Source organism: Paroedura picta, chromosome 11, assembly GCF_049243985.1.
Source record: "Paroedura picta isolate Pp20150507F chromosome 11, Ppicta_v3.0, whole genome shotgun sequence".
NCBI classification, from domain to species: Eukaryota; Metazoa; Chordata; class Lepidosauria; order Squamata; family Gekkonidae; genus Paroedura; species Paroedura picta.
The window spans coordinates 39,764,770-39,791,624 of record NC_135379.1 but is presented as its reverse complement, the minus strand read 5'-3'; the positions used below and the strand labels follow the sequence as shown (position 1 = coordinate 39,791,624).

General features: G+C 42.1%; 1 protein-coding gene across 5 annotated transcripts in view; it reads right to left on the bottom strand.

Annotated features, from left to right (window-relative positions):
* The window catches only part of NEK11 (NIMA related kinase 11), a 111,440-nt gene that overhangs the window by 74,262 nt on the left and 10,323 nt on the right, over window positions 1–26,855 (bottom strand). For all 5 annotated transcript variants that reach the window (XM_077303606.1, XM_077303604.1, XM_077303608.1 and 2 more), the window contains 6 exons: window positions 7,043–7,208; window positions 6,588–6,706; window positions 5,144–5,208; window positions 4,033–4,159; window positions 429–578; window positions 260–338 (listed from right to left, as the gene is read on the bottom strand). In XM_077303606.1, coding sequence (XP_077159721.1) covers window positions 260–338; window positions 429–578; window positions 4,033–4,159; window positions 5,144–5,208; window positions 6,588–6,598 — 432 coding nt within the window. In that variant the 5' untranslated portion in view covers window positions 6,599–6,706; window positions 7,043–7,208. The remainder of the gene's footprint in view (window positions 1–259; window positions 339–428; window positions 579–4,032; window positions 4,160–5,143; window positions 5,209–6,587; window positions 6,707–7,042; window positions 7,209–26,855) is intronic.

Sequence of the window (26,855 nt, the reverse complement as noted above, 5' to 3'; positions counted from 1 at the left end):
TAGTTCGTATTTTATGAAACTCATGTTTTCTTGAGACAGCCATTATCTTAATTCATTTTTTAAAACACACTGTTTCAGACATAGATTCAAATGGGTAGCACAATAAAATCAGAGTAGCACCTTTAAGAGCAACAAAGATTTATTCAGGGCGTGAGCTTTTGAGTGCAAGCACTTTTCGAATCTTTGTTGGTCTCAAAGGTGCTACTGGACTCTGATTTTATTGTTTCAGACATATTTACTGCTTGCTCATTTCTGGTACCTGTAATTGACCATCAATGTAGGAACTTCTTAAAATCTCTGCAGCTGATGGCCTCATTGCAGGGTCCTTGCTCAGCATACTGAAACATAAATGATATGAGATTACTCCACTGATTCTCCTGCCAACTAAAATAGCTAGAGCTGACACAAGCTTAAAAAAAAAACCTCACCTGTGCAGAACTGTGTTAAGTTTCCTTGGATAGGAATCTGGAAGAGAAGGTGCATCATCCTCTACAATTTTCAGAACAACAGACAAAAAATTGTGGCCAGTAAATGCATGCTCCAAACAGCACATCTCATACAAAATGCATCCTAGTGACCTGGAAGAGGAGACAGAATGGATTGAAAGATAAATAAGAATTCTAAATTCAGAGTACGGTGACTATTTTCAGTCTTGCTCTCCTTTTGCCCTGGTGATAGGAAGCCACTTCTTTTTCAATGGAAATAGAACGCAGTAGATCTAACAGAAGAAATCATTCACATTCACAAAGGCTGAACTTCCATTACCACGGAGCTTATCAAGCAAAACTGGATTGTGTGAGTAGTGTACATTTTTCTGGCATAAATACATACAGTGGTTATTTGTGGGATATGTCACGAGAATATCTCAGTTCCCCCCCCCCCAATACCAATGAAGGGGCAGGAGAAGACAATACCATTACTTACAGATGTTAAGAGGGGCCACTGGAGCAACTAGAACCACAGCTGCAGCACTGCACATTGGCTAATGGAACCCAATGAGAATGTAGGGTGATAACAACACTGGATGGTACCAGTTATTGCTTGCCACTCGGTAGCAACACACCTGCATGGGGATGCAGAGCCATGGACCAACAGCTCTGCCAATATCTTCTGATGCCCATCTGTAAGGGTGCTATCTTTCTCTCTTTCCCTTTCAAAGGCACTCAATGGTGAAGGCTGGACCTAATCCTACAGCCTACCCCACAAGTTGCTGCTAGATACGAGTCAGACATTTTGATGTGGCAAAGACAGATGCAACATAATATTTGCGGGAGTTATGGGACTATTTGCAAGCACCATCACTGTACACAAGCCAAATGTACCTTTCCCTCTTCAGGGTTAATACTCTGAGAAGGTTTACAGCATAAAGCAGCTGTGGATAGTGCGAGCTGGCTAACTCCTATGTCTTCATAACAGATACCTCCTCTTCCTTCATCTTCTACTCATTTGCAGCATTTTTTTAAATAAGAGGAAGGATCAATGTGTTCTTGAATAAACGCACAGGTAGCACTTTTTAACAAAGAGAAATGCTGGCAGCACAATTTAAGCATGAGGTGAGGGCAAAACTGATGAATGACTGTGGCATTCGCCAGGAGTGGAAAGCCTGCTGTGACTTCTATTTAAATGTTATGTCTACCTTTGCCCTCCGAGGCAAAAACAGCAGGGGCCTGGGGAGTGAAAATGGCCCCGGAACAAGCTAAGCTGAGCAACACTGAGGCATCTGCAGGGGACACTCAATGATGCCAGCAATGAGCACTACTTCACCCGTTGCTTCCTCTCACAAATGGGCAACTATGAAGGAAGAGGTGAACTGACACCAGTTGCCCTTGTTGGTGAACTGGCATCAACTGACAATGATTGCCCAATTGTCCCTGGAGGCCCTCTGAAAAATTACCCTGTGAGCTAAGTGACCAGTCCACACCTGGACAGGTAGACTAGTGGTGGTGGAAGCTATTTTATATGGGTTTGTAGAAACTGAGTAACAAGCCATTTGTAGAAACCAAGCACATCTTGTATCCATGCTTTCTTTCTGAGGATTTGTTCCTGAGCTTCTCCCATATTCTCCCACATAAAAACCTTTCCCATTCAGAACCAAGTAAGCACAACACAGGATGTAGTTGTCTTTTAACATCGGCTAAATGAAACAGACAGCTTTATGTTGAAAATCAATACACATTTTGAAACTATACCCTTCAGGTGGGATGTGGGGATTTCCCCCAGAACTACAGGTCATCTCCAGATTACAGATATCAGTTCCTCTGGAGAAAAAGGATGCTTTGGAGGATGAAATCCATGGCATTGTACCCCACTGAGTTCTCTGTTGGCCTCATGCTCCAGTTCCAGATCTCCAGGAGAGCCCGAACCTGGAGCTGGCAATCCTATACACACAATCCCCTGCCATTAGCTGGGTGGGACCTGGAAATCCTAGGTATAGCCAGTCCTAATACCTAAGTTAAGCTGGTCCCTAGCTACATTTTCAGAAGGAAGTCAAGAATAGGAGCCTACGCCCCCCCCCTCGCCCACAAAGAAAAAGATCTCAGCATCAACAAAAGCAACAAAATATGCCAAACCCTTCATTACCCTGGAGTTTTCCTTCCTGTTTCACTTCCTATGTTTGCCTTGAACAGAGGGATTTTTTCTGCATTTTCTGATTCCTAACAAAAAACACCAAGGTGTACTTGATTAGAAACATTGGAAATCAGAAACTACAGATAAATCCCGATCTTCAGGACAAGCATAGGAAGGAAAACTCTAGAAATTGTTCCCTATCAAATCATTTTCATTTTTAGGAAAGCAAAATCCTTCCTTAAAATATGGAATGGAAGAATGCCAATAAACAAGAGTTAACAGTGTCATCCTAAGCACACTTAATGTTAACAAGCAATTACACTAATATAAATTAGACAGGACAACTTTAAACATTTACGTATAGCAGGTGTATTTATGCAAGAATGTGAAACTCACATTACAGCACCATAATAGTTGGTACATGAGGCCAATCCTAGCCATTTTATTACTTGTTTACAAAAAAGCTGTGTGTTGTTGGATGGTGCCCTGACCTGTCTAGTCCAGGCAAGCACAGTCTTCTCAGGACTCAGAAAGCTAAGCAGGGCTGGCCCTAGTTGGTACTTGAAAGGGAAACCATCAAGGAATAACAGGGTCATGACAGGCAAAGGGAAACACCTCTGAACATCTCTTGCCTTGAAAAACCCATGTGGTCACCATAAATCAATGACTTGATGGCAAAAAAAAAAAGTGTGATGAGTTATGGGGGAGGGGGGGAAACTCAAAACTGCAGCAAACTACATATATGCAGTGACCAACTTCCAAAAATTAAAGGCAGGAGACTCTCACTCAGAATGCTTTTCCAGAAACGAGATCCAATCATTCAAGAACCAAACATTTGGAAATAAATATGGGAGAGGGGAATTTTGTAAGCATCCAAAGTCACTGACAAAGGACTCAAATACTTCCACAGTACTACACACTAACAGGCATGCAGATTTGGTAGAGATCCAGAAAGCTGACAGTCCAAATGGCAAGGGGAGATTTGAAATTTGATCGTGACTAGCTGTTGATATTACTGTGTATTACATTTTTAATGTACAATATCACAGGATTTTGACTTCATAAAGGGTGTGATAACACCAATTAAAAGAGGACCCACTTCCTCCTGGATCACTTTGCTGACACGGACTAAGTGCGGTTCTGTCAAAATGAGTCACTTGCACATTCCCTTTCTAATTTCTCCCCCATGCAACATCGAGTGTAAATGATCCAGATAAACCAGAATACACTAAAGGAACACTGAGCAGAAAAAGCAGTAACACCGAGAATCCCAAGTTCTCAGACCGCCAGGATGTCAAGCCTATGTCCTTGAGCAGGGTTAATCTTACAGCGTAAGTATGACAACAGCAGGGCACCATATATGTCCAAATAACTGTTTCCCCCCAGAGATAAGCGCCTCAACACCGGTACCCAGATCATCGAGTAAATAAATAATTCACTTGGAAGTGAATACTGCCTACTCACCAAATGTCTGATTTTGTGTCATAACCCTGGTGTTGAAGTGCCTCAGGACTCATGTAAAAAGGTGTCCCCGTAAACGTAGTTGCTAAATCACAGGATCCCATCAAGAGGCGAGAAACTCCGAAGTCCCCTTGAAAGATATTTTTACATTGAGTTATGTCAAGGAAAAAAAAACAGTTGATGAAACAAGAAGGGGAAATTAAGCTTGATATCATTATTATATCTGTACATTTTATACCCATTTTGTTTTTTTTAAAATACATGTCGCTCCAGAGAATTCTTGAGAGTCAATATTATGCTAGATCAAAGGTGGCTGAACTGTGGCTCTCCTGATGCCCCTGCCAATCATTAATGAACTAGCTAAAAAAGCACTGGCTCTAGTACTAAGTCCTGCAGTACCCCACTGCTTACCACCTTCTACTAAGAAAACTGCCCATATATGCTCACTGCCTGCTTCTTGTTAATAAATTAGGGTTCAATCCACAAGAAGACTTGTGCTCTGATCCCATGACTGCTAAGTTTTCCTGGAGCCTTTAACAAGGAACTTTATTATTAGCTTTCTGGGAGTCTAGATGAACAGCATCTATTGGGTTGCCTTTGTCCACATGTTTGTTCACCACCTCAAAGAAATCTAAAAGCTTAGTTGGACAAGATCTTCCATTACAGAATCCATGCTGATTCTTCCTCAATAACTTTGTTCATTAATGGGCCTTTCATATCTTTAATAACAGATACCACCCACATAACCAGTATCGATGTTAGACTGACCGGCATGTAATTTCCCAGATCTCCTCTGGATCTTTTTTAAAAGACGGGCCATACATTCGCTCCCCTCCAGTTCTTTGGCATGGAGGAAGATTTTAGTGATAGATTGCATATTTTTGTCTGGAGATCCACAAGTTCATATTTGTGTCCTTTCAGAACTCTTGGGTGTATGTCATCTGGGCCAAAACGTATTCCAAACTTTATGTTTCTATAAGGAGCAGACAGAAGCCCCCTCCTCATAAGATAAGGCACCCATACTGGGAAGAGAGACAGTGATCTTATAACATATATTTATAATAAATGCAAAGGGATATTATGGAATAATGTTGCCATAATTACAAAATCTTACCAATTTTAAGGAAATTATTTTTCAAAAATATATTCTTAGCTTTTAAATCTCTGTGAAGAATCCTCCTGAAAAAAAATTAAGTGCTCCTTTAGTCAACTAGATGAAACAATTATGAATTATTGTCATCAGTCAACATTTTGTTGCTAAATACTTTTAAGAAGCTCAAAGGAAACAAACAACAAATTGTTACTGTCTGCATTTGATATTGCCACTTACCTTTGTTTAGGATTTAGAGATCAATATTTGGAAAACACACACACACACATATATGAATGAATACAGTATTAATCATAGCCCTGTTAAACAGGAAGGAGGGGGAAATGACATCAGTGATTGTATAGAAGAAACAACAAGTAACCTATATACACAAGTTAGGAACCTAAAGGTTTGAGCAGCAGCAGGTATTATAGGTATTATAGAATAGGTATATATTTATTAAAATATTTATTCTTCAAAATGCCACCCTTGTAGAAGTCTTCCCTGTGCCCGAGTGTATTCTCATGTGTTCATTTTAATTGGGGGACTCCAAGAGATAAATTTGGATACTTTTCATTGGTGTGGGAGCCTCTCCATTCATATTGTTCACCACCTTATCATCCCCATTACATCGCATGAATGCACAGTCCTTTTGGGATTGGGCAGGCAAAACACAGTTCCATTTGTGTTTTCTGGCTGTGGGGAATGAATGGAAAAAGTGGGGGGAGAGTGCATGATGAAGCAGCTCTTTCCCGATCAGCTAGGTGTCTATGCTCTTTGTTTTTAAGCCTTATTGATTACACACAATCACTCCTAGGGGTCTAGTCACCATGTCCAGCCTCTCACAAATTTACCAGAACATAAATAGAGACTAAAACAACACAAACCCCCCAAAATAGGGGAGGATGCTTTATAGCAATGCGGAAGTATTTTTTGAGTCTCCAAGATAACGGAATTTGAGTATCCAAGATAACTACTGTGCTGTGATTGGTGGCTTGCTGTGATTGATTCCGGGGGGGGGGGAGTTTGACTTGTTTTCCCTTGCCACCTCATCGGGAGGCAAAAAGCCACAATGAGGCAGTGAGAAAACGCAAGAGGGGTCTCCTGTCAGGAAGCTTGCAAACATGTGGCTTACGACGGCGAGTTTTCAAGCAGGATTCCATGTGGAATCATTCACAGAGTTTCTGGTGATACCTAGAGAGGTGTGACATCATTTCTGGGTTTCCCCAGAAGTGACAGCATGCCCTCAGCAACCACCACTCCCAATGTCCCTCTCCCTGTCTCCCTGTGGTTGCCAAGCCTTGGCAACTCTGAATGTTAATATAATGCAATCCAGGATTACTGCAAATATGAATCAAGGTTGGTGAACAGAATTCTATATCAAAGGTAAAGGCATTAAGAAAACATCAATGTTTACATCCATATTAGTAGCTCAGATTTATGTCCCCATCAAATTAAATGACTATACCTTTCATGCATGTAGTTGACTCCAAGTAACAGCTGTATAAACCACTCTATTATTTGGCTCTCTGGAAATACTTTGCCAGCTTCTTTGTATTCTTGAATGTTAAAGTCAAGGTCTCGACCCTGAAACGCAATAACAGCAAAGGTGGGATGTAAATAAGAGAGGCAGTCCTTGGATTCAGCTAACGTGCAGCACAATGACAGCAAGAAAAATCCATATGGATGCTCGTTTCTTCCACATATAGTCGATGAAGTTAACGAAGATCCTTTGTCCGTATGCTGCTTTGTGACAGAACCCTCATGTAAATTGTGTTTTTAAAGACCATATCTGGGCACAACTGAACATAAATAATGAGCATACATAAAGGTTTGTCACACAACCTCTTTAGGAACTCTCATTTGGTTCCACTTTAGGAACTCTCATTCAGGAACTCCTGAAAAATACCCTCAAGGTCTCACCTCACAGTATTCAGTGATGATGCAGAAACTCTCTCCCTCCACAAAACTGGTAAAAAACTTTACAATGGCTGGATGGTCTAGCCTGGACAACAGCAGTGCTTCTAGGTTTGCCTCCACTGTTTCATCGGGCTTGAGGTCTCCCACAGAGGTTTCTTTTAAAACTTTCCTATTGGTAAACATTAAAAAGATAAGCAACAAAAAGGCAGATACTGGAAAACATCAATGCATTTATTGCAACCAGGATTACAAGCAGGTTAAATTAGCACATGTGAGTGGGCTGCCTCTGAAGACTGTCCAGGGGCTACAGTTATCCCTCATGCATGACTGCTCACTGGTACACATTTATCTTGGGGAAGGGGTTTCAAAGTCCCTGCAGTGCTGGCCAACTTGCTTCCAGGAACAATTCAAAAATGCTCATTTTTTTTAACCTAGAAAACTCCTAAGCTGAGGAATTCAAAGGAACTGCTCACATGATACTGCCTGGTTGAAGTCAACTTCTAAGGGCCCACTTTCTAATGCCAGAAACAGGACTATTTGTTTTGTGGCACCCAACTATTGGAACTCCCTCCTCACTGAAATGTAACTGGTGCCAAGTGTGTGATTTTTTAGGCACCTAGTAAAAATATTTGGGAGTGGCACCTGGATAAGGTAAGAGTTTGGGGAGGGGTAGGTCCTCAGCAGGGAAATAATTCCAGAGCCAACCCTCTGAAGCAGCCATTTTCTCAAGAGAAACTTAGTCTGGAGAAAAGTTGTAATTCCAGGATAATTCCAGGCCCTGCCTGGTAGTTGGCAATCCTGTTTGCCAGTATCCTGGTCACTGTAGCTCCCAACGGGAAGAATTGTGACTTTCAGAAAAGTTAGAACATCCACAGCTGGCCCTACAACTTACCCAACTCCCGGCTTTGGAATCCACTCTAGAGATATATTAAGTAAATGCTTTGCTTGCACCCAGTGCTCTTTTGGACCGCTATTCTTTTTGAACAGCATAACTCTCCCCTCTGTGGGAAACTCCTTTTGAAACTATTCTGAGTTTCAGATGTGCTCTGCCACAGTGCTTGGGGAATAATGTTTCAATACACACACATATACACACACAAGGCTAACGCCACAGCTACTTCTCTAGCTCTCCCAGTTATGGTCCGCAAAAACATTTCAAGTAACATGATTAGGGTTGCCAGGTCCTCTGACCACTGGCAGGCGCTGCAGGAGTAGGGTTGCTAGATCCATGTTGGGAAACTCCTGGAGATTTGGGGATGGAGCCTGGGGAGAACAGGGACCGCAATGGGGCACAATGCCATAAAGGACACCCTCAAAAGCATCCATTTTCTCCAGGGCAGCTGATCTCCATAGTCTGGAGATGAGCTTCAATTCCAGGGAATCCCCAGGTCACCCCTGGAAACTGGTGGGAGGGTGTATCACTACTTAAAACAGTTAACATCATAAAACAAAGTAGGGTGAAAACTCAAAGTCAGAAAGAAGCCTGAAAACCAACAAAATGAATAAAATCTAAAACTTTGAATCAAGATGTTTGTTTGTTTGTTTGTTTAGATTTCTATACCACCCATTTCTTTGCAGCTCTGGGCGGTTTACACTGAACATTATATAACTTACATGGAACATTATACAGACTATAACATCCAAACAACTTTCAATAAAACATCAAAAGATTACAACATTGGATTACAAAACCACATTTATAATATAAATAACAATTAACAGTAACTTTGGGAGAGTCTGGGGGGACCAGCAGATGTTCTGAGTCAGTCGGCCTCAAGCGAATGCCTGGTGGAAGAGCTCCCTCTTGCAGGCCCTGCAGAACTGTGGAAGTTCGGGCAGGGCTCTGATCTCCCCAGGGAACTCGTTCCACCAGGTGGGGGGCCAGGATTTTTTTTTTAATTAAATATTTTTAAAACAATCCAAAATGAGGTAAAGCAATGGCCACCCGTGATCACATCTCTGCTGAGACATGGTTGGGAGGACACACTGGTAATGATCCAATATCATTTGTAGGACAAACTGGTTTCCAGCGATTCCTAGACAGAACTGTCATTACTCTCCTGGAAGAGGTGTCAGACTCTCAGCCTGATAATTTTTCTTCCAGCCTTTACTCCATGAGTTTCCACTGTCCATATTGGGACACTGCATTCATGTTTTGCACTTTCTTAACTTGTGTAATCCCACTGACTGCAGGCCTACATAGGATGACACAGTAAACGATCTTCTAAAAATTTAATGTGCAAAGAAACCCCTGAAGCACCATGTACTTTAAACAGGGAAGCACCATAAAACAATATTGATTGAAGAATACCTGTTCGTAATACGGGTACTAAATGGGCTTTTAGAAGAACAAAACTATACATTTTCAAGGAGCTTGGAATAAACCAAAAGACTTATTATGGTATGAAGAGATCATCTCAGGTTTTTGAAGAAAACTGCTGTTCAGAATTGCTTAGTTATAAATCTCAAGGCAGAAAAATAATCTTTAAGGTAAGGGATATAATTTGTTTTGCAAGAATAACAGTAATAAATCTGTGTTATTACTTCAGAAATATCACCCATCAGTTATTGGGTAAGTAGCAACTTTTTTTTTTGGGGGGGGGGAATATAAAATTTGCCCATCTGAAAATCTTATAATGAAACATGATATTTGCTTGTCTACATCTCTGCAGACTTGCTCAGTGCTAATAAAACAGACCATATCTACAACGATCTTCTCATCTTTGACTTGATACCAAAACATTACTTCTTCCTGCTCACAGCTCATGTCACAAAACTGTCAAACAGAATGAGTCTTCTTTAAATATCACTTAATACAAGATCTTTATGCGCCAAAACTCAGAAATAAAAACCTGACATGCCAGGACAGCTTGTCACCTAATTCACTCAGTAATTTGGATACTGCTGTCACCTGTCAAACAATGTGACAATTGTTTATCTTATTAAAATTCTGTCACCAGATAGCAGATCAAGAACCTGGATGCTTATAAAAGAACTACCGGTTTGCTACTGTAGTATGCTAATTCTCACATCATACTAGCAGTCTGGGCATTGTATTTAAGGGGGAAAGTTTTGCAGCACAGTAACACTGCCACTTCTACATCATAATACAAATATTCAGATATGTCTAAAAACTTTTTTAACAAGATAAGAGAATACCCACCCACCCCATGCATGAAGCCAGTTTGGTGTAGTGGTTAGGAGTGCAGACTTCTAATCTGGCATGCTGGGTTCCATTCTGCACTCCCCCACAGGCAGCCAACTGGGTGACCTTGGCCTCTCCACAGCACTGATAAAGCTGTTCTGACCAAGCAGTGATATCAGGGCTCTCTCAGCCTTACCTCCTTCACAGGGTGTCTGCTGGGGGGAGAGGAAGGGGAAGGTGATTGTAAGCCGCTTTGAGCCTCCTTCGGGTAGAGAAAAGCAGCATAGAAGAACCAACTCTTCTTCTTCTTCTTTCTTGGCAGTGGCTTGTGGAAGTGATCTGGAGGATGGCCAGCAACTCCTCCCTGCTAGTTTTGGCTAAATACTATACACTTGACTTATACTGGAATTCTCAAATGTCAAAAATATTGATCGACATTGGGTTGGGAGATGAGGGTGTTGGGTTAGGGTGGAAGTTGGGGGTGGAGATGAGAGGTGCCTTTGTAATCCACTAAAACTTTTTTTCTCCCAAATTGTACATGTAAGACCTAAAAGGTGATGGAAGGTTGGAGAAAACTTTTTTTTTAAATGCCTTTTAATAATTACCGAATGGCTAGCTGCTGGAATCTGTTGACCCAAAATAATGTCTACCCACAGGTATGGCTGCCGGATATCCCAGAGTAGGCTGATCTCGTGGGAAGCTAAGCAGCATTGGCCCTTGCTAGTACTTAGACAGGAGACCAAGAAGGAGGTAAAGAGTCACTATTCAGAGTCAGGCAATGGCAAAACACCTTTGAAAGTCCCTCCCTTTGAAGACCCTACAAGGTCGGCAGACGTCAGGTCCTGCTTGATGGCACTTTCCTCTAGCACCAGAACTGCATGGACAGATAAATATTTTATGTTAATACATGAGCCCTTCTCCAAATGCTCAGAAGTTCCAGGGATATTTTTTTAAGCTAGTCTTGTTCTTTTTGGAGGTGAGGGTTGGAAGCTTATGACAGGTGTTAGCGTTTGCTAACAGGGGCTCATGGGAATTGTAGTTCATGAACATCTGGAGGACCACAGGTTGACTACACCTGCCCTACGGGGCTAACAGCAACTCCTCATACACGTTAGCCCCTATGGGGCTAACAGGAACTCCCACACACTTCACACTGACAGGATTGGGAGGGTAGATCTGCCAATTCTAGCTTGGGAAATCCTAGAAACTGGGGTAGAGTTTCAGAAAAAGCTCACTGGGAATTTCTGTTTCTTGTACGCAAGAAGCAGCCAAACAATGTCTCTCCAGATGTCCATGGACTACAATTACCATGAGCCCCTGCCAGCATGAAGATGCATACTGTCAGTCCATGGACATCTGGAGAGCCACAGTTTGGTGTTCTCTGTTGTAGGCCATATGGTATGCCATAAGGTCTGCCCTGTGAAATTGCCTCCAGGGGAACTGATCAGTCTATTGAACAGCCTTTCTGGTATTGATACAAGACCATGGAGAGCAAACAACCCCGAAGTACTACAGAGGAGACCAGGGAATATGCAAGTACATATGATGTGACCTATTATAATCTTAGCCCAAGGAACGGTGGGAGAAATGGCTCTGACATACACGAAACATGCAACTGAAGAAGCAAGCAGTGACTCATGAAAGCTCACACCCGCCACAAATTTTGTTATTCAGTATTCAAGCGCTATTGGACACTTGCTCTTTTCTAATGCATCTCACTTGGCCAACATCTAATTTACAAAGTCAAGGGGGTGGGGTGGGGGGAAATCTCCTGAATATTTCTGAGTTCAGTGCATTGAATACTCAGCAATGAGAGCCATGAAGAAGGATTTTCCCCCCAGTCAAAAGAAGTGTTATTCAACAACAAGGTAAATAAAAAGAGACCATTGACAAAGTCATAAGGCAGAACATGCATTTTTCCTCTGGCAATAAATGCCAACCTTGGATTTCTAAAGAGACAAAACACAATGGAAAGAGAGAGAGAGAGAGAGAGAGAGAGAGAGAGAGAGAGAGATGTTCGCTGACACTCAAATGTCAGTAATACATTAAACAGAACATTATAATAAATCTGAGCGTCAACCAGTCTGTGCAAGCTCTGGAAATAAAAGATTTGGGCACATAGTTTAAAAATCTGGCACATGCATAACATTACTGATCCCCTAGGGAGTCTAAGGCGGCTACATCGAAAACACTGCCTACAGCTTAAACGGGGGCGAAAAATCTAGTTTGAACTCAGTGCAATAAAAACAAATGATTGTAGAAAAGGATTATGAAAAAAGAAAAAAAGAACCCTCCATTTGTATAACTATTAAATTATCAGTGTTTGAAAGATAAATAACCCTCGTGCAGTTTGCATAATGGACTGATTCAGACGTAATGCCGTTAATCTCTTAAATGTGGAGGAGATCGAGAACTCTCCACGAGGCTTATATGTTCCCTCTACTCCTGGATTTTCCATTCTTATCAGAATTAAATACTGTGTGACATTCAATCTACGTTGACACCAACTACAATTAGTTTTTTTAATTCATTTGAAACTTGGCTTGCTGAGCCTGTTTGTGATCCTTGTTCTAGATGTAACCACCACGGTTAACCCTGGCGGAGACATTTGCACAGGAGGGAAAGAGAGAGGCAGAAGTCCGCACTATCAATCTCCACATTAACCGCAGTTCAGAAACCAGCAGTATTTCATGTACATTAGGCTTTGCACAGAGATAAATAACAGTGGCAACAGTCAGCAGCCAGCAACTTCGGAGACTAGGGAAAGGATACAGGGAATGCTACAGAAAAACCAAATCAGAGTCCAGTAGCACCTTTAAGACCAACAAAGATTTAATCAAGGCGTGAGCTTTCGGGTGCAAGCACCCTTCGTCAGGCTAGTGCACAAAAATACAAGGGATACAAGATAGTCTGACGAAGGGTGCTTGCACCCGAAAGCTCATGCCTTGATTAAATCTTTGTTGGTCTTAAAGGTGCTACTGGACTCTGATTTTATTGTGCTACTTCAGACCAACACGGCTACTCATTTGAATCTACAGAAAAACCATGAGACTTGGGGCATATTAAGTGGGTAGCAGTTATCTGGATTCCTTTGCTTATCCAAAGATTGGTCATATATGAATGGTTATGTCAGCAAAAAAGGTGCCATTAGTTCAAATATCCTGCAGGGATCGACGGAGAGAGAGAGGTGGCTATCCTCTTCTTCACTCTTTTCTCCCAGGGCCTCAATGTTAGCTACGATTCTGACTTTGCGACTGACTAAACATGGCACACCACCAGCAGTCTATAAATCCCAACCAAGGGACTCAATCCCCATTGAGAGCTGGCATGGTATGGCAGACACAGACTAGGATCTTGGGAGTCTCCGGTTCCGATCCCCACTCTGACAAGGAAACTTGCTGGTTGACATTCTCTCAGACTAACTTATCACTCGGGGTTGTTGTTTTGAGAAAATTGAGGAATGGGAGAAAGCAATTTGGGGAGAAAGCTCATGTGTGGCTGTTGGCCAATCTGGCAAGTTGAGTGTTCTGATGGGCTTCATGCAAGCTTCCCCTATGGCAGGGGAATAGGTAGGGGCTGCATTTCTGTGGCCCCAGTCCTAGTGAACTGGGTGAATACACAGGCGGGGCTTTAGTGAATGAATTCTGAACACTAAGGCAGCACTTTGAATGAAAACTCAGGACAGCCAAAAAAAAAAAGAGAGAGAGAAACGAAAAGGCCATGAAAACTATGCCTCTTCCCAGGACTGTCAGCACTGGTACCTTTCCTTTGGATACACTCAGCAGGAACACCAACTCAGCTCCTACACCTGGGATTGGAGGAACAATGGTGCTTGAAGCAAAGAAGCAGTGGCAGTGATGAAGGAGCTCATGCTTCAAGGAGTGCTCATCAAACCAGCTTTTCCCCTGCCCCAAGCCTACAAGATAGATGTCAGGTGGGTAGCCGTGTTGGTCTGAAGCAGCAGAAGAAAGGTAAAGTCCTCAGGTCTTCAGCCTTGGCCAATCCATCCGGCTATGTCAGTCCTTCAGGGAAGTCTCCATTCCCCCACATGGCAGGTTGTTGTCTGGTGGACCAGGGGGGAGGTTATCACTTGTCCCCAATCTTGGGGTTTGGGTATACTGGATTTTACATGGGGGGTTATTGTGGATTATATTTGAATATTGTTACTTGCCATGAGCCTCTTGGGAGGTACGGGCTAAAGGTCTGCAAAATAAATAAACAAAAAGTCCAGTAGCATCTTTTAAAACCAACAAAGTTTGATTCAAGGTTATCAACTTTCATGTGCATGCACCCTTCTTCAGAGACAATGGCATGGGAGTTACCAGTCCATACTTACAAAGTGTGAGCAGTAAATTAACATGCTGCATAATGAAAATGTTTATCCGATCCTAGTTTATAATGTTACCATTTGTACGAGGTCAGTTCCAGGGGAAAACATATGAAAGGGGATAAATACGTCAAGCTGGGAGAGTTATGGGCAGACATCTTTAATTGTGGAATGCTGGCAGCAGCTAGCTGAGATCCTGAACTTAGGCTCCATCCCTCGCGAGCATGGACACTTTGCGCATAGGTCTGCATCTTATCCTTTAAAATGGGACTAACTAAACAGGGGTCAGACCAGGCTAATATTTGAATGGGAGGCCTCCAGGGAATTCCAGGGTTGTGACACTAAGGCAGACAATGACAAAGCACCTCTGAAAATCTCTTGCCTTAAAACCCCGTTCAGGGTCGCCATAAAGCAGCTCTAACTTGACTGCACTTTGCTCCACCGCTGTGGCACTGCGGTCAGGGTGCTACTCTGTGGTAAAGGAAGAAGCCCAAGTTTGGGTTTTGTTACCTCTCCTCTTTTTCTTCTTATTTTAACATATTGTTACCAGCGGGTCTTCCAAAAGAAAGATGTCATTTTCCCCATCAGCATCTACCCAGGGTGGAAGGCAGGCACTATCACCCTGCACTTCACTGTCCCATAGACTGATGGGGTAGTTCACGGTGCCACCTGCTGCTTCACCTTCCATTCTTCCTTGGGCATGTGTCCCCTACTCTTTCCAAGGCTGGCTCACCTCACAGAGAAAACGATGCAATGGCACTGTGAGCAGGCATTCTTCTAAAGCAGAACTGAAGCCTTCTCCAGGGACATTTCTACCCATCATGGTGGCCCAAACCATGTTAAGCACTCTGGTTTCTTTATGGCTGCCTGGTTTTGTGTTCCCGTGAAGGACGCCGTTGTGCTGAGATGAAGGCATGCGGTTATTCAGTGGTGTCTTCTAAGTAGCAAGAATGGGGGACATCATCATTGCTGCATAATGTCGCTAGTGGTAGATGTGGTAACAGTTGCCAAGGATGCCGTGGGAATGCACTTGTGTTACTATGCTAGCTTTTTAATTCCTAGAGTACTTTAAACTTTGCTATGCAAACACAGAATGGTAATTATGTAAGCCAACAACAGCCCTGAATAGCAGCTGTTTGGCTTATTGAGGACACCTTGTTTATTTTCACTTTTGACTTTGCCCCTTTGTTTTCCCAAGGGGCAAAGGTAAGATATACGTGGGAAGCTCAGGCTGTAGCACCTCCTAGCTCCTTCTGGATATATATTTTAAACTAAATAAAAACAAAAGCACTTCTACTTTTAAATAGCATCAATATACCAAGCAGTAAAGCTATCTGCTAAATGAATCATTATGTATACTTTCATGCTATCAAAGTAATAATGCAAGGTTAAATTGCCTACTGAATTCTGTATGTTTCGATGTGTCTCGAAAGTTCAATTAAAAATGGAACAAAATGCGTTTTCCCACGAGTTCTGTATCTTTGGAATTTTCTTCTATCTAGATGAACATTATTTAATGCACTTCCCTTGATACTGTCATCACATTAAAAAAAAAAAAAAGCTAACCCGGTAACATAGAACTCTCTAGGGGTATTTGTAATTTGTTGATGCAGAGAAAAGAAACTCAAGGCACAAAAGGAAAGGATACTGTAAATTCTTATCAATGGCTCTCTGCACCCAAAAGTGATGGCTAGCTAACGTAACAGAATTCAGAGATCAAATCAATACTAGAAGAAAAAGAAATTAAAAAATAAGCCGAAGACATTTCCTAGAGAAAGCTCTCCGAAGATAAACGGCAGCTGGCTTACACTAGCAATCCACTGCATCTGCCCCAGCCTCAGGCTACATAAACTGTGCACAGCATATGCTAATGTCCCGGGGAGAGAAAATGAACACCAAGTGATATTGCTTTGTGGCAACTCTGCCAAGAAGGTTCCTCGGATGGGGTCTCTCATTCAAGGAATCACGCAGCACTACTGCCCAGATTCATTTGTTTGAAACAAGTACAGAAGATACAGTGCTTGTAAAAAATAAGAACGAATTGTTTAATCAGACAGTAGGGGCTGCTGCCAACCTGCATTTGCAGCAAAGTAATTTTGGGCTTAAATTAAACTGTCACTTTCCCGTACAACTGGTGCGATCAAACCTGTAGACCTGAAGCCACCATTGCAAAGTTAACAGTTAACAAACCATCACAGCTTTCTGCAGGGGTGTCCAAAACAGAAGGCTTTTCTAGGTCCTCAGTGAATGTCGCAACAGGCTACTTTGTCTCTTTGGACACTGTGATACCTTATTAGAAGCATGGGAATGATCAGTATCTAGTCCCTTTCCCTCCTGGTCCCCCTTCCAGGATAGTGGCATGAGTGACGGTTTGCAAGTGACATCCGCACCCTCCTCCCTCCCGTCCCTCTATGACAGGGGACTGAGAATAGCGAGGGTTTTGTTTTCTGCCTTATCTTCTTCTTTTTGGTTTTTGGTTAATGACTGGTGATTTTATGTCTGGGGTTTTAATGGGGTTTTAATGGGGGTTTTATTCAGACGTATGTAACCCACCACATGTCATCAGGGAGCGGCGGGCAATAAATCAAATTATTATTATTATTATTATTATTATTATTATTATTATTATTATTATTATTATTATTATTATTATTATTATTATTATTATTATTAATAATAATAATAATAATAATAATAAAGAAGCTACCTGACTTGAAATACAAAGTGGATGCTGGTTAGCAATGGTGGCTAGACAGAAACCAGTGTGGGCTGGATCATGTACATAACTGGTCTGTGAAGACCAGCACATAAGCCAGGGGTAGTCAAACTGTGGCCCTCCAGATGTCCGTGGACTACAATTCCCAGGAGCCCCTGCCAGCATTCGCTGGCAGGGGCACCTGGGAATTGTAGTCCACGGACATCTGGAGGGCCGCAGTTTGACTACCCCTGACATAAGCAGAGCTGCCTGGAAATGCTCTAACTTGAAATCGACATAATTCCTATCAGTGTTATTAATGATTGTTGCTATGAAGGCTGCCTAGGTGGAATGCCTAGGTGGATAGACAAAAACCGTCAATGCAGAATCTTTCTAAAGCGACTGATGCAAAACAATTCTCCTTGAACTGGAGCATAAGCCCTGTGAGAGACTCAAAGAAAACAAAATATACTTTGGCATAGAAACTTATGGCAAAAGTATGATGAGTATTGCTGCTGTTTTAAACATTTCTGAGAATTACTCTTTCTTTTGAATGTTAACGGGTTGGCTTGGAAAAAGGATTTATGTTAACAGTTTGGGAACAGTGACGAATGAGTTGACAGTATTCAAAAATCCAAAGTGTAGAATGATGTGGGAATAATAAATTAACTGCCAAGTCAAATGTAAATTGGCTACATGATTGCCAATCAATATGTAGGGACAGAAAGTCCATTTAAAAACAGATTGCGGCTGGCCTTGCTTAGGTGCGGTGATTAATCATCAGGGGGGTGTTTGAGGGCATAGGCTATACATTTCAGAGACTGATGCATCAACAGAGAAGGAAAGGAAATTTCAGCGACACAAATGATGAATTCTGTTTATCATGAAGAATTACTTTCTCATTTAAAAGAAAACAGCATTATGGAGATTCATATGGGTCAGTAGGACTTATTTCCCTTTTTATTATTAGGAAAGCATGATGACAGCACACTGCAGTTGGGTTGCATTGTTATTCCTGATTGATTGATTGATTGATTGATTGATAGATTTCCCATGCAGTGTGTATAGTGTAGCCAGGAGATCTAAGGATAGTTTGGCAGCCAAGTAAGGGATGTTTGGTGGTGGTTTGCCACTTCCTGGCTCTGCATAATGACTTCTAGTGTTCCTTGGAGGAACTCCATCCAAATTCCTGGAATTCCTGGAAACATGGAATGAAGAAGTATCCAGATGATGGCATCCTGATTCAATGAGCAACTGGTCATGGGTATTGACCAATGCAGCGGTTACCCATTCATCATCCTCATCTCCTCCATGTGGCTTTTGCCCCTTCCCAGCTATCCAAGCAGCTCTGCAGCATGCAGTGAGGCAAAGATTTTCCCCAGTGCTGGCAGGACATGAGTGGGACCTACGGAAGTAGCAATAACCAATAGGGAGGGACTTGTTCTTCTCTGGGGTGTCGTCCTTTGTCTTTCCAGGGCACTTGTGCATTTATGGAATTCGTGACAGACAACAATGGAACAAGTTCAATATCTGCTGTAGATATACGGTGACAGGGAAAACAGTCCCTTTTGTAACTCGGCTGGTCATGGAGTTTTCAAATGTAGACAGACAAAAAATATTGCACAGACGAAAAGTCCTGGCTACCCAGTTCCTCTGTGGTGCTGTGAGAATTCCTTCCTGTGCTGGTAATGCTAAACACAAGCTTGACTGTCTTATCTCTGGCTTTATGATGGTTAGTAGCTAGGGAATTCCCTCCCTGTAACGTTCCTTAGATTGGGCAGAGAGCATGACTTGGGAGATTGTGTCACTTGGACAAGAAGCCCGGGACCCAACATTTTTTCCAGCCCTCATGGTTACAGCCTTCTGGAAGAGCCCAGATCGGCAAACAGAAAACAGACATAGTCTCTGTAACAATGGGATTATCAGCACATATTTTTATGGAACTACTGCCATCCACAAGACGGTATCAAACTAATCATCCAGTGAATTGTTATCAGCATCCCCTTACCCTGTTTCAGTGTTCATTTGTTTGACTGCAACAAATATGATGCCACATTTACAAAGATCATTCACACAGCATCTAATTCATTGTGCTTTTACCTATGAATGCTTACATCACAATAATTTCTCAGTTTCAGGGTACCAAAAGACTCCTAAGAAAAATACACATCCCTTTTAAAGTGTCATCTTTTTTCATCCTTTCATCAACTTCCTGAGGTAAATATTATTTCTGTTTCACAAGTGAAGAGCTGGTGGTAACGCAAAGGGCCATCAAGTCACAGCCGACGAATGGCAACCCCATAGGGCAGGGGTAGTCAAACTGCGGCCCTCCAGATGTCCATGGACTACAATTCCCAGGAGCCCCTGCCAGCAAACGCTGGCAGGGGGCTCCTGGGAATTGTAGTCCATGGACATCTGGAGGGCCGCAGTTTGACTACCCGTGCCATAGGGTATTCAAGGCAATGGACAAACAGAGATGGCTTGGCATTACCGGTCTCTGCAGAGTGACCCTGGTATGCCTTGTTGGTCTCCCATTCAAATACTAATCGAGTGTACTAAGCCAACTGTGCTTAGCTTCTGGGATCTGATGAATTTGGATATCCAGGCAAGCATGATCTTTGTCAGAGGGGTAATAAATCTAAGACCAGTCAATAAATTCACAGTTGAGCAGATATATGAACCCGGAACTCTAAAACCTGATTCCGAAATCTCATTTTCCAAGACAAACTGGATCTACGCTACGTAAGAATCCTTCCTTATGGTTTTTCTTAGTATAATAAGGAAATTAACTCTATATAAAGACTTAGATCCAGTGATGTGCAAGCAGAAACATAAATGGACTTCATGCAGCTCCACTTAAACAAAATATTGTGCCAAACCTAGTGCTTTTCTCCCACAAGTGGAAACACAAGTGGTAGATACAATAAACTGGACTCAGTAGAAGCAACTATCTTTTCCCCCCGTTTCTGGTTTGTGTAAGAACTATAGCACATGGAAATTTTGTGCTAAATCTAATCTGATGTTTTCTTTTAACCATACAGAGGAAGAATGCATGCCTCCACAAATCTAAGATGCATTCCTGATCTACTGGAATCAACTGGAGATCAAAGAGAAGGGATAATTTTCCAAAAATCTGTTCAGCAAGTTAATATCACCAGCTAGTATAGACTGCACTACATCAAAGCAAAGCATTAAAGGTGCATAGTAAGGAAAGTGCTCAAAATCTGAAAGAAATGTTTCTTCAATAAATTCTTGTAAGCATATTCTTACCTAACAGTGTTGTTCATTAGCCGTGATATTAAATATCACAGCTCAGTTGGACAACTGTCATAGCAGAAACATCACCTTCTCTACTTGTTTCCACTAAGGAGGCTGCTGGCAATTTATTTTTATTAACAAGCATCAGTCTAGTCATAAATCTGTCACTTTAACACTGATTATAAGCTGTTTACTCCCCTCTGCAAAACACTATTATTATACATGCAAAACCATTATGCGTAAAAGTCATTTTAGAGTCTATAAATTGGGTGTTTACAGATTGACACACTGCATTGAGAAGTGTCTGCAGCTGTTCTTGGACATAACAGAATGATGCACTTTAATAGATTCACAGGGTTATATCCAGGAAAATTCTATCATGAATGTTTTTGGGAAGAGCCAGTCCAGTTTTAATTCAGTCTAAGTAGCTGGTTGTAGTAAGCATCTTCTGGCATAGAACAACAATTATATGTATGGGAAGGAAAATCTAGCACCTGCCTAACCATACATAATTAGCAGCAGAGTCTCTTGTGCTACCCCATATTAACCAGGGCCTATTCCGCACACAATAGATAATGTACTTTAAATGCACTTTAGAAGTAGATTTTCCTGTTCCGCACAGGAAAGTCCAGCTGCCAAAGCACACTGAAAGTGCATTATCCTATGTGTGCAGATTGGGCCCAGGTTTCAAAACACTTTCCTTGATCAAGCACAAGTAGGGCTGCCTAAAATGGTCCATCATCTAGCTGCTGAGATGGTGTTCCAATACTAAACTAGGCAAATATCAATGCTTTTAAATAATTATTTTACATCTTAAAAAATTAAATCAGAGGGTTTACACATTTTAAGTTTGAGCTCTAAGGTTCTCTTTTAAAAATAGTTTTTTTTTTATTTGAAGCTTAGCGGAACATGATGCAAACACAATGTCTTATAACTGAACCTCTGGTCCTTGTCTTTGAAAAAGAAAGAACAGTAATGAAAATATTTTTGTCAGTCATCATGCTGTATTGTATTTTCTGTACTTATACGATACAATGGTTCAGTGCTGGAGTCCAGAGACTGGCAAGTCACCGAAGGTGTCACCTACTCATTCGTTGGGGTGGCCTTTCACTCCTGATCTACTCAATAGCTATTAGCTGTCCTTCATTCTAGCTGAGATTGATTATTTTGGGGGATGAGGGTGGCACATAATAAGGTAGAAAAGAGGTAAAAGGACCATGGGAAAGCAGCAGCAGCTTCTAGTGTTAGTTTCTGCCAAAACCAGACAGAACTGCAGGTTGTAAGAGACGCTCCGTAAGAGGTTTATGAGCATTCAGACATCTAAAAATAAGTAATGTATCATTGTATATCATTTCCTACAATGTTAAATATTTAAGAAACCTCTAAGGTTGTTCTCTGTGTGGCTCCACCCTTTGCAGCATCAGTTTTTGTGATTTACTTTACCTTCTTCAGCAGACCTTTTGTAGTTAGAATCATAGAATCATAGAGTTGGAAGGGGCCATACAGGCCATCTAGTCCAACCCCCTGCTCAACGCAGGATCAGCCCTAAGCATCCTAAAGCATCCAAGAAAAGTGTGTATCCAACCTTTGCTTGAAGACTGCCAGTGAGGGGGAGCTCACCACCTCCTTAGGCAGCCTATTCCACTGCTGAACTACTCTGACTGTGAAAAACTTTTTCCTGATAGTTGCGCCCACCCTACTCCGTGTCAGAATTCCAAAGGTGCCTGCAGGCTCAAAAAAAGAAAGGCTGGGGAGCTTGATTGATGAAATATTGAAATAATTTTGGAAATTTGTAATTTAAGCCAATCCACCCTGGTCTATGCAGACTTCCAGTATCTTTCTAGCTCTGACCCAGTATGACTCTAAAAGGTTTTGATTTTGTATACAGACTGTTTCCACCTCCCCCACTGTCACCCCAGCAGCAAATATAAAATTTTACATTCAGCTGAAATGCCTTTTAAGGATAGCATAGCCATGTCACATTGAATTAAAACAAAGACATCCATGACAGCAGGTCATCAGCGTCGGACTCCTCTTTCCCATGACATCCGTCAAAGCTGGAGTCTGTGCAGTTCCCTACAGAAAAGGCGGCCATTACAGTGAATATCTATAATGTTATCATTAGGCTGGAACCCCCCAGTGGTTTCAGGGCAGGTCTAGATGTCATGTAACTGGAAATGATGGCAAGGTATCACTGCAATGCGTTATCAATCCCCCAGATCTCTATGGTTTTCTCGGAAAGATTTGGACTGTTAGAGCCTTGACGTGCTGGCATTTCTGGCTACAGAACGGGAGGTGACATTGCAGCACTGGGGTGATGGCACCCCATCCCCTTTCGTTTTGTTCCCACGGCGGCACCCATTTCCCTAGTTATCATCCAACCTGAGCCAATGAAGAGATGCCGCTGTGTCGTGGTTAGAGTCTTGGATCAAACTGGGGATATCTGGATTCTAATCCCTTCACTGCCTTATAGTTTGAGCTAGTCGCACTCTCCGAGTTGAATTTGTCACAGGGTTTTTGTGAAGTTAAAATGAATGAAAGGAGAACCATGTATGCTGTCGTGAACTCCTTGAAGGAGGGGAAATAAGCCTACCTCTATTACTTCAGAAATATTTTATTCCCTACTGAACTGTTCAGGAAGCCAGAAGTTTGCATTTAAGCGTGGAGTGACCTCAGCAAGAAGATAAAAGTGTTCAATACCCACAGATAGGAAGGCTTGGCCACTGAATTATCTGAATAAACAGTAGCAGCGAAGATTAAAAGTCTTTCTTCTAAAGAATATATCTTAAGCCCACTTGTACTTTTCTCAAAGGGAAATTATAAACACTTTGATTCCTATAAGGTCCCTTTCCCCTTTAAAGTTAAACTAATATTTACAGTTGAATTACAATACAGAAATTCCTGCAGATTCAAGAAATAACTATTAGGAGAGAAGGTAATATCTATAGCAATCATTAGAGACCATTGGTGATGTTGCACTACTGCCATCTACTGCTCAGAGCCAAGTCACCCAAGAGCTCCTGTTAAACTTGGCTCCTTTTCCAAGCTGAATAATCTTGCTTAAATCTCACATATGCCAGTCATTTCTAATGTCAACAGAAACCAAGCTTTTCTTTGGGGGGGTTTAGCTGTCAAGCTCTGAAGAACATGCTTACAGGGCTTTGGAGAACTATACTTCATGATGATCAGGAATGATCTGGGGACTGAAAATGTGCTATGGCTAGGCAGGACCCTACCTCCCATGTGTTCTGCTTCAGGGAGGTGCCAGCGGAACTCAGACAGATAGAGACAGAGCTGGTTATCAGAGACAGGATGCCAAAGTTTAATTAACAGAGTTCATCATTTATACAAGAATTAGCAAGTCAAGGTCAGTTTTCCAAAAGCAAACCTGATAGAGCAGCAGCAAGTTAGTTTCAGCAGGTTAGTTTCTCAGGGAACATGTTGAAGCTACACAGGAAGGCTCCCCCCCTTGTGTTTTTAGATGCTTCACAAGTCCTATGTCACGTCCAGGACAGCAACTTCATACCTCCTCTGGTAATACTTCTTCCTCCTTCACACCTCATTTCCGGTGATACGCTCTGAGGTGTGCTGACTTGCGAGGAGACTGTAAACCCTGCCTAAACCTGGGGAGAAAGGGCAGCTGGCTGACCCTGAACTGTCAATTCTGAAGGGGGGTGATGAAACACGAACCTCATAGCCTCTTAACTGTGATTCGTCATCTGATTTCTTAGCTGCAGCTAGCTGGTGGCCGCAAAACACAGAATCCAGCTGTTCTTCCTCAGAGGAGTCAGAGCTGTAACCGGGTCCTGGCTGTTCTATGACACCACACTCTTCTCATGGGAATTCCCCTTTGCTTCCAGGATTTGCTGTTAACACACTTTGGAGTTTTCGTTCTGCATCTAGGTTCAGCTATTGTTAGAGCTAGCCAAGACTGCCTGCATACTGTAATTTGAAATGGGCTTAAAGATCATTAATTTGTATACTCCTGCAGTGCATTCCAAAGCAGAGTCCAACGCCAGGGGTAGTCAAACTGCGGCCCTCCAGATGTCCATGGACTACAATTCCCATGAGCCCTTTCCAGCATTAGCTGGAAGGGGCTCATGGGAATAGTAGTCCATGGACATCTGGAGGGCCGCAGTTTGACTACCCCTCCAACCCATCTAAGTGCAATGAAGTCAATGGGCTTTAAAAAGTGTAACGCCTGCTTAGGACTGCACTGCTGGTTACTCTATGTTTATTGTTGTTGTTATTTATTAGCCATAATTCCAATTTAGTATTACAGAAAAATGGAAGCGAGGGAGAAATGTGCATGCAGGCGGGAAGAGTAGATGAGCCTGTGAATCTGAAGTGTTGAATTTTTGTAGCAAATTGCTAGTCTACTATATTCCCCACTTTACACATTACTATCCAAGGAAGAGGTTAGAATTTATAACATTATACCTTTTTAAATAGCAATTTCTAAACCTAAATAGTATTAACTCGTTATATAGCCAACACTTAACATATTAAAGGACACTCATTGAGGTTCCATCTCTCAAAAAACACAACCCACTTAAATAATGTTAATTTACGTACTAAACATAAGGATTGTAGCAGTAAATAATCTTGAAATGACTTCCATGGCAGGTTTCAAAAACACAGAAGAACCTGGCATAACCTCAAAATGGCCAGAACCATTAACGGGTGTGGGTGAGAGCAACTCACTCAAAATGGTTGCACACACACTGTCCCATATACAAGACTGCACAGAGCCTACAAAGAACTGATTTTCTTTTAACTGTCCAGAACAATCAAATCAAAGTCTGAACATACATATGTGCAGAATGTGGGTCACCATTGGAAAGAAGTACATTTCCAAAAGTTTTCACAGGCCACAGTCACACCCGCTCATGCAGAAGTCAGTAGACGTGTCCAACATCTATGCCAGCTGTGGACTATGAGGAGGAGGGGAGAGGCAGAGCACTCCGCTAGGCTACTGTCAGATTTATAGACAGCCAAGGGCATGGCAGGCGATGCTGGTCAGCTGAAATGCTGCACTATCTGGAAAAGTGATTAGCGTCGAAGTAAGATGTGGGGTACTCAAGTCGGAATCCTTGCTCTGCCATGAAAATCACTAGGTCCTTGTAGTCAATTGCTCTCTACCTGACCTACCTCACTGGTTGGCTGTGGGTACAAAATGGAGGGCTAGGACCACATCCACCACCCTGAGCTCACTAGAAGAGAGGGATAAAAATGGAGAGGCATTACTGCAGCTGCCCAGTGTTCTCCAGTATGATGACATTATCAAATCACATGGATTGTTGGAGACACTTGTACGCTGCAGCCACAGCGATATCAGGGCACACCCTGGTCCATCAGCCTCCCCACCCTTGCTGTTGAGCACTTGTCACCTTGCTGCACCATCTGGCCACAAAAACAAAGACTGTCACATCTCAGGGTCCTGGGCCCACTCCTGCCAGGCAACCCCAAAGCCCTTGGGCTGCAGACATTTCTCCTTATAACAGAAGAAATCTCTGCAGAGGAGAAAGGCTTAGATACCCTTTGATTTCTAAAATTATTCCAGCAGAGGAACGGTTTGAAAGGCAACAGGAGAAAAACAAAGAAGGAAAAAAAACTTGATGTTCAACATTTTGCCTAGGGAATTTTTTTAAAAGGAACATTAAAATAAATAGCATTTAATCCATAGGTTTGGAAATCCATTTTCTTCATGAGGCTCTGGTTCTTAAAAGGGCTGTTGCTAGGGCAGGAAGATTTGGGTACTAATAAATGGATGAGAATTTAAAAACTAAACCAAAAATAGTAATTCTGTGTCCCTTGGTTATAGAAAGAGTAATAATATGACAATTTGGACAAAATATATTCTAAAAATGACATTTGTATGACTCCCTGCCCAATCAAGATGATTAGTGTTAAAAGACCTATTAAACAACTCCATAGTCTTGGTTCCCTGCATTTCCTAGTTAGTTAATGTTATTAATTATTCTTCGAACTCAGATACAGACTGAACAAAGCTGGGTTGCAGGTAGGTCACTGTGGCGACAAGGTCTGCCACTGACAGACTCACTGAGTCTCCTGCGAGGGCAGACTCAATGCCCATACAAACGGCATATGTCCAAGTTTCTGTGGAGGGTTCCTGATTGTGAATGCAGAAACCCACAAGACTGCTGGATCTGTCCTTATAGCAGATGGAACATGCTTGGCCAGGGACAGGTCTCAGTGCTGAATCATGCTTCCCAACTAGTATGCATTCAGTCCTCCTGCTTAACACATCGAGGAGTACCTTAGCACCTCTTAATTCACAAGATCTCTATAGATCTGTCCCCTCTACCTTCCTTGGTTTCTTTCTCATTTGCTCAACACATTGACCAAGTCTCACATATGTAAGATGTTA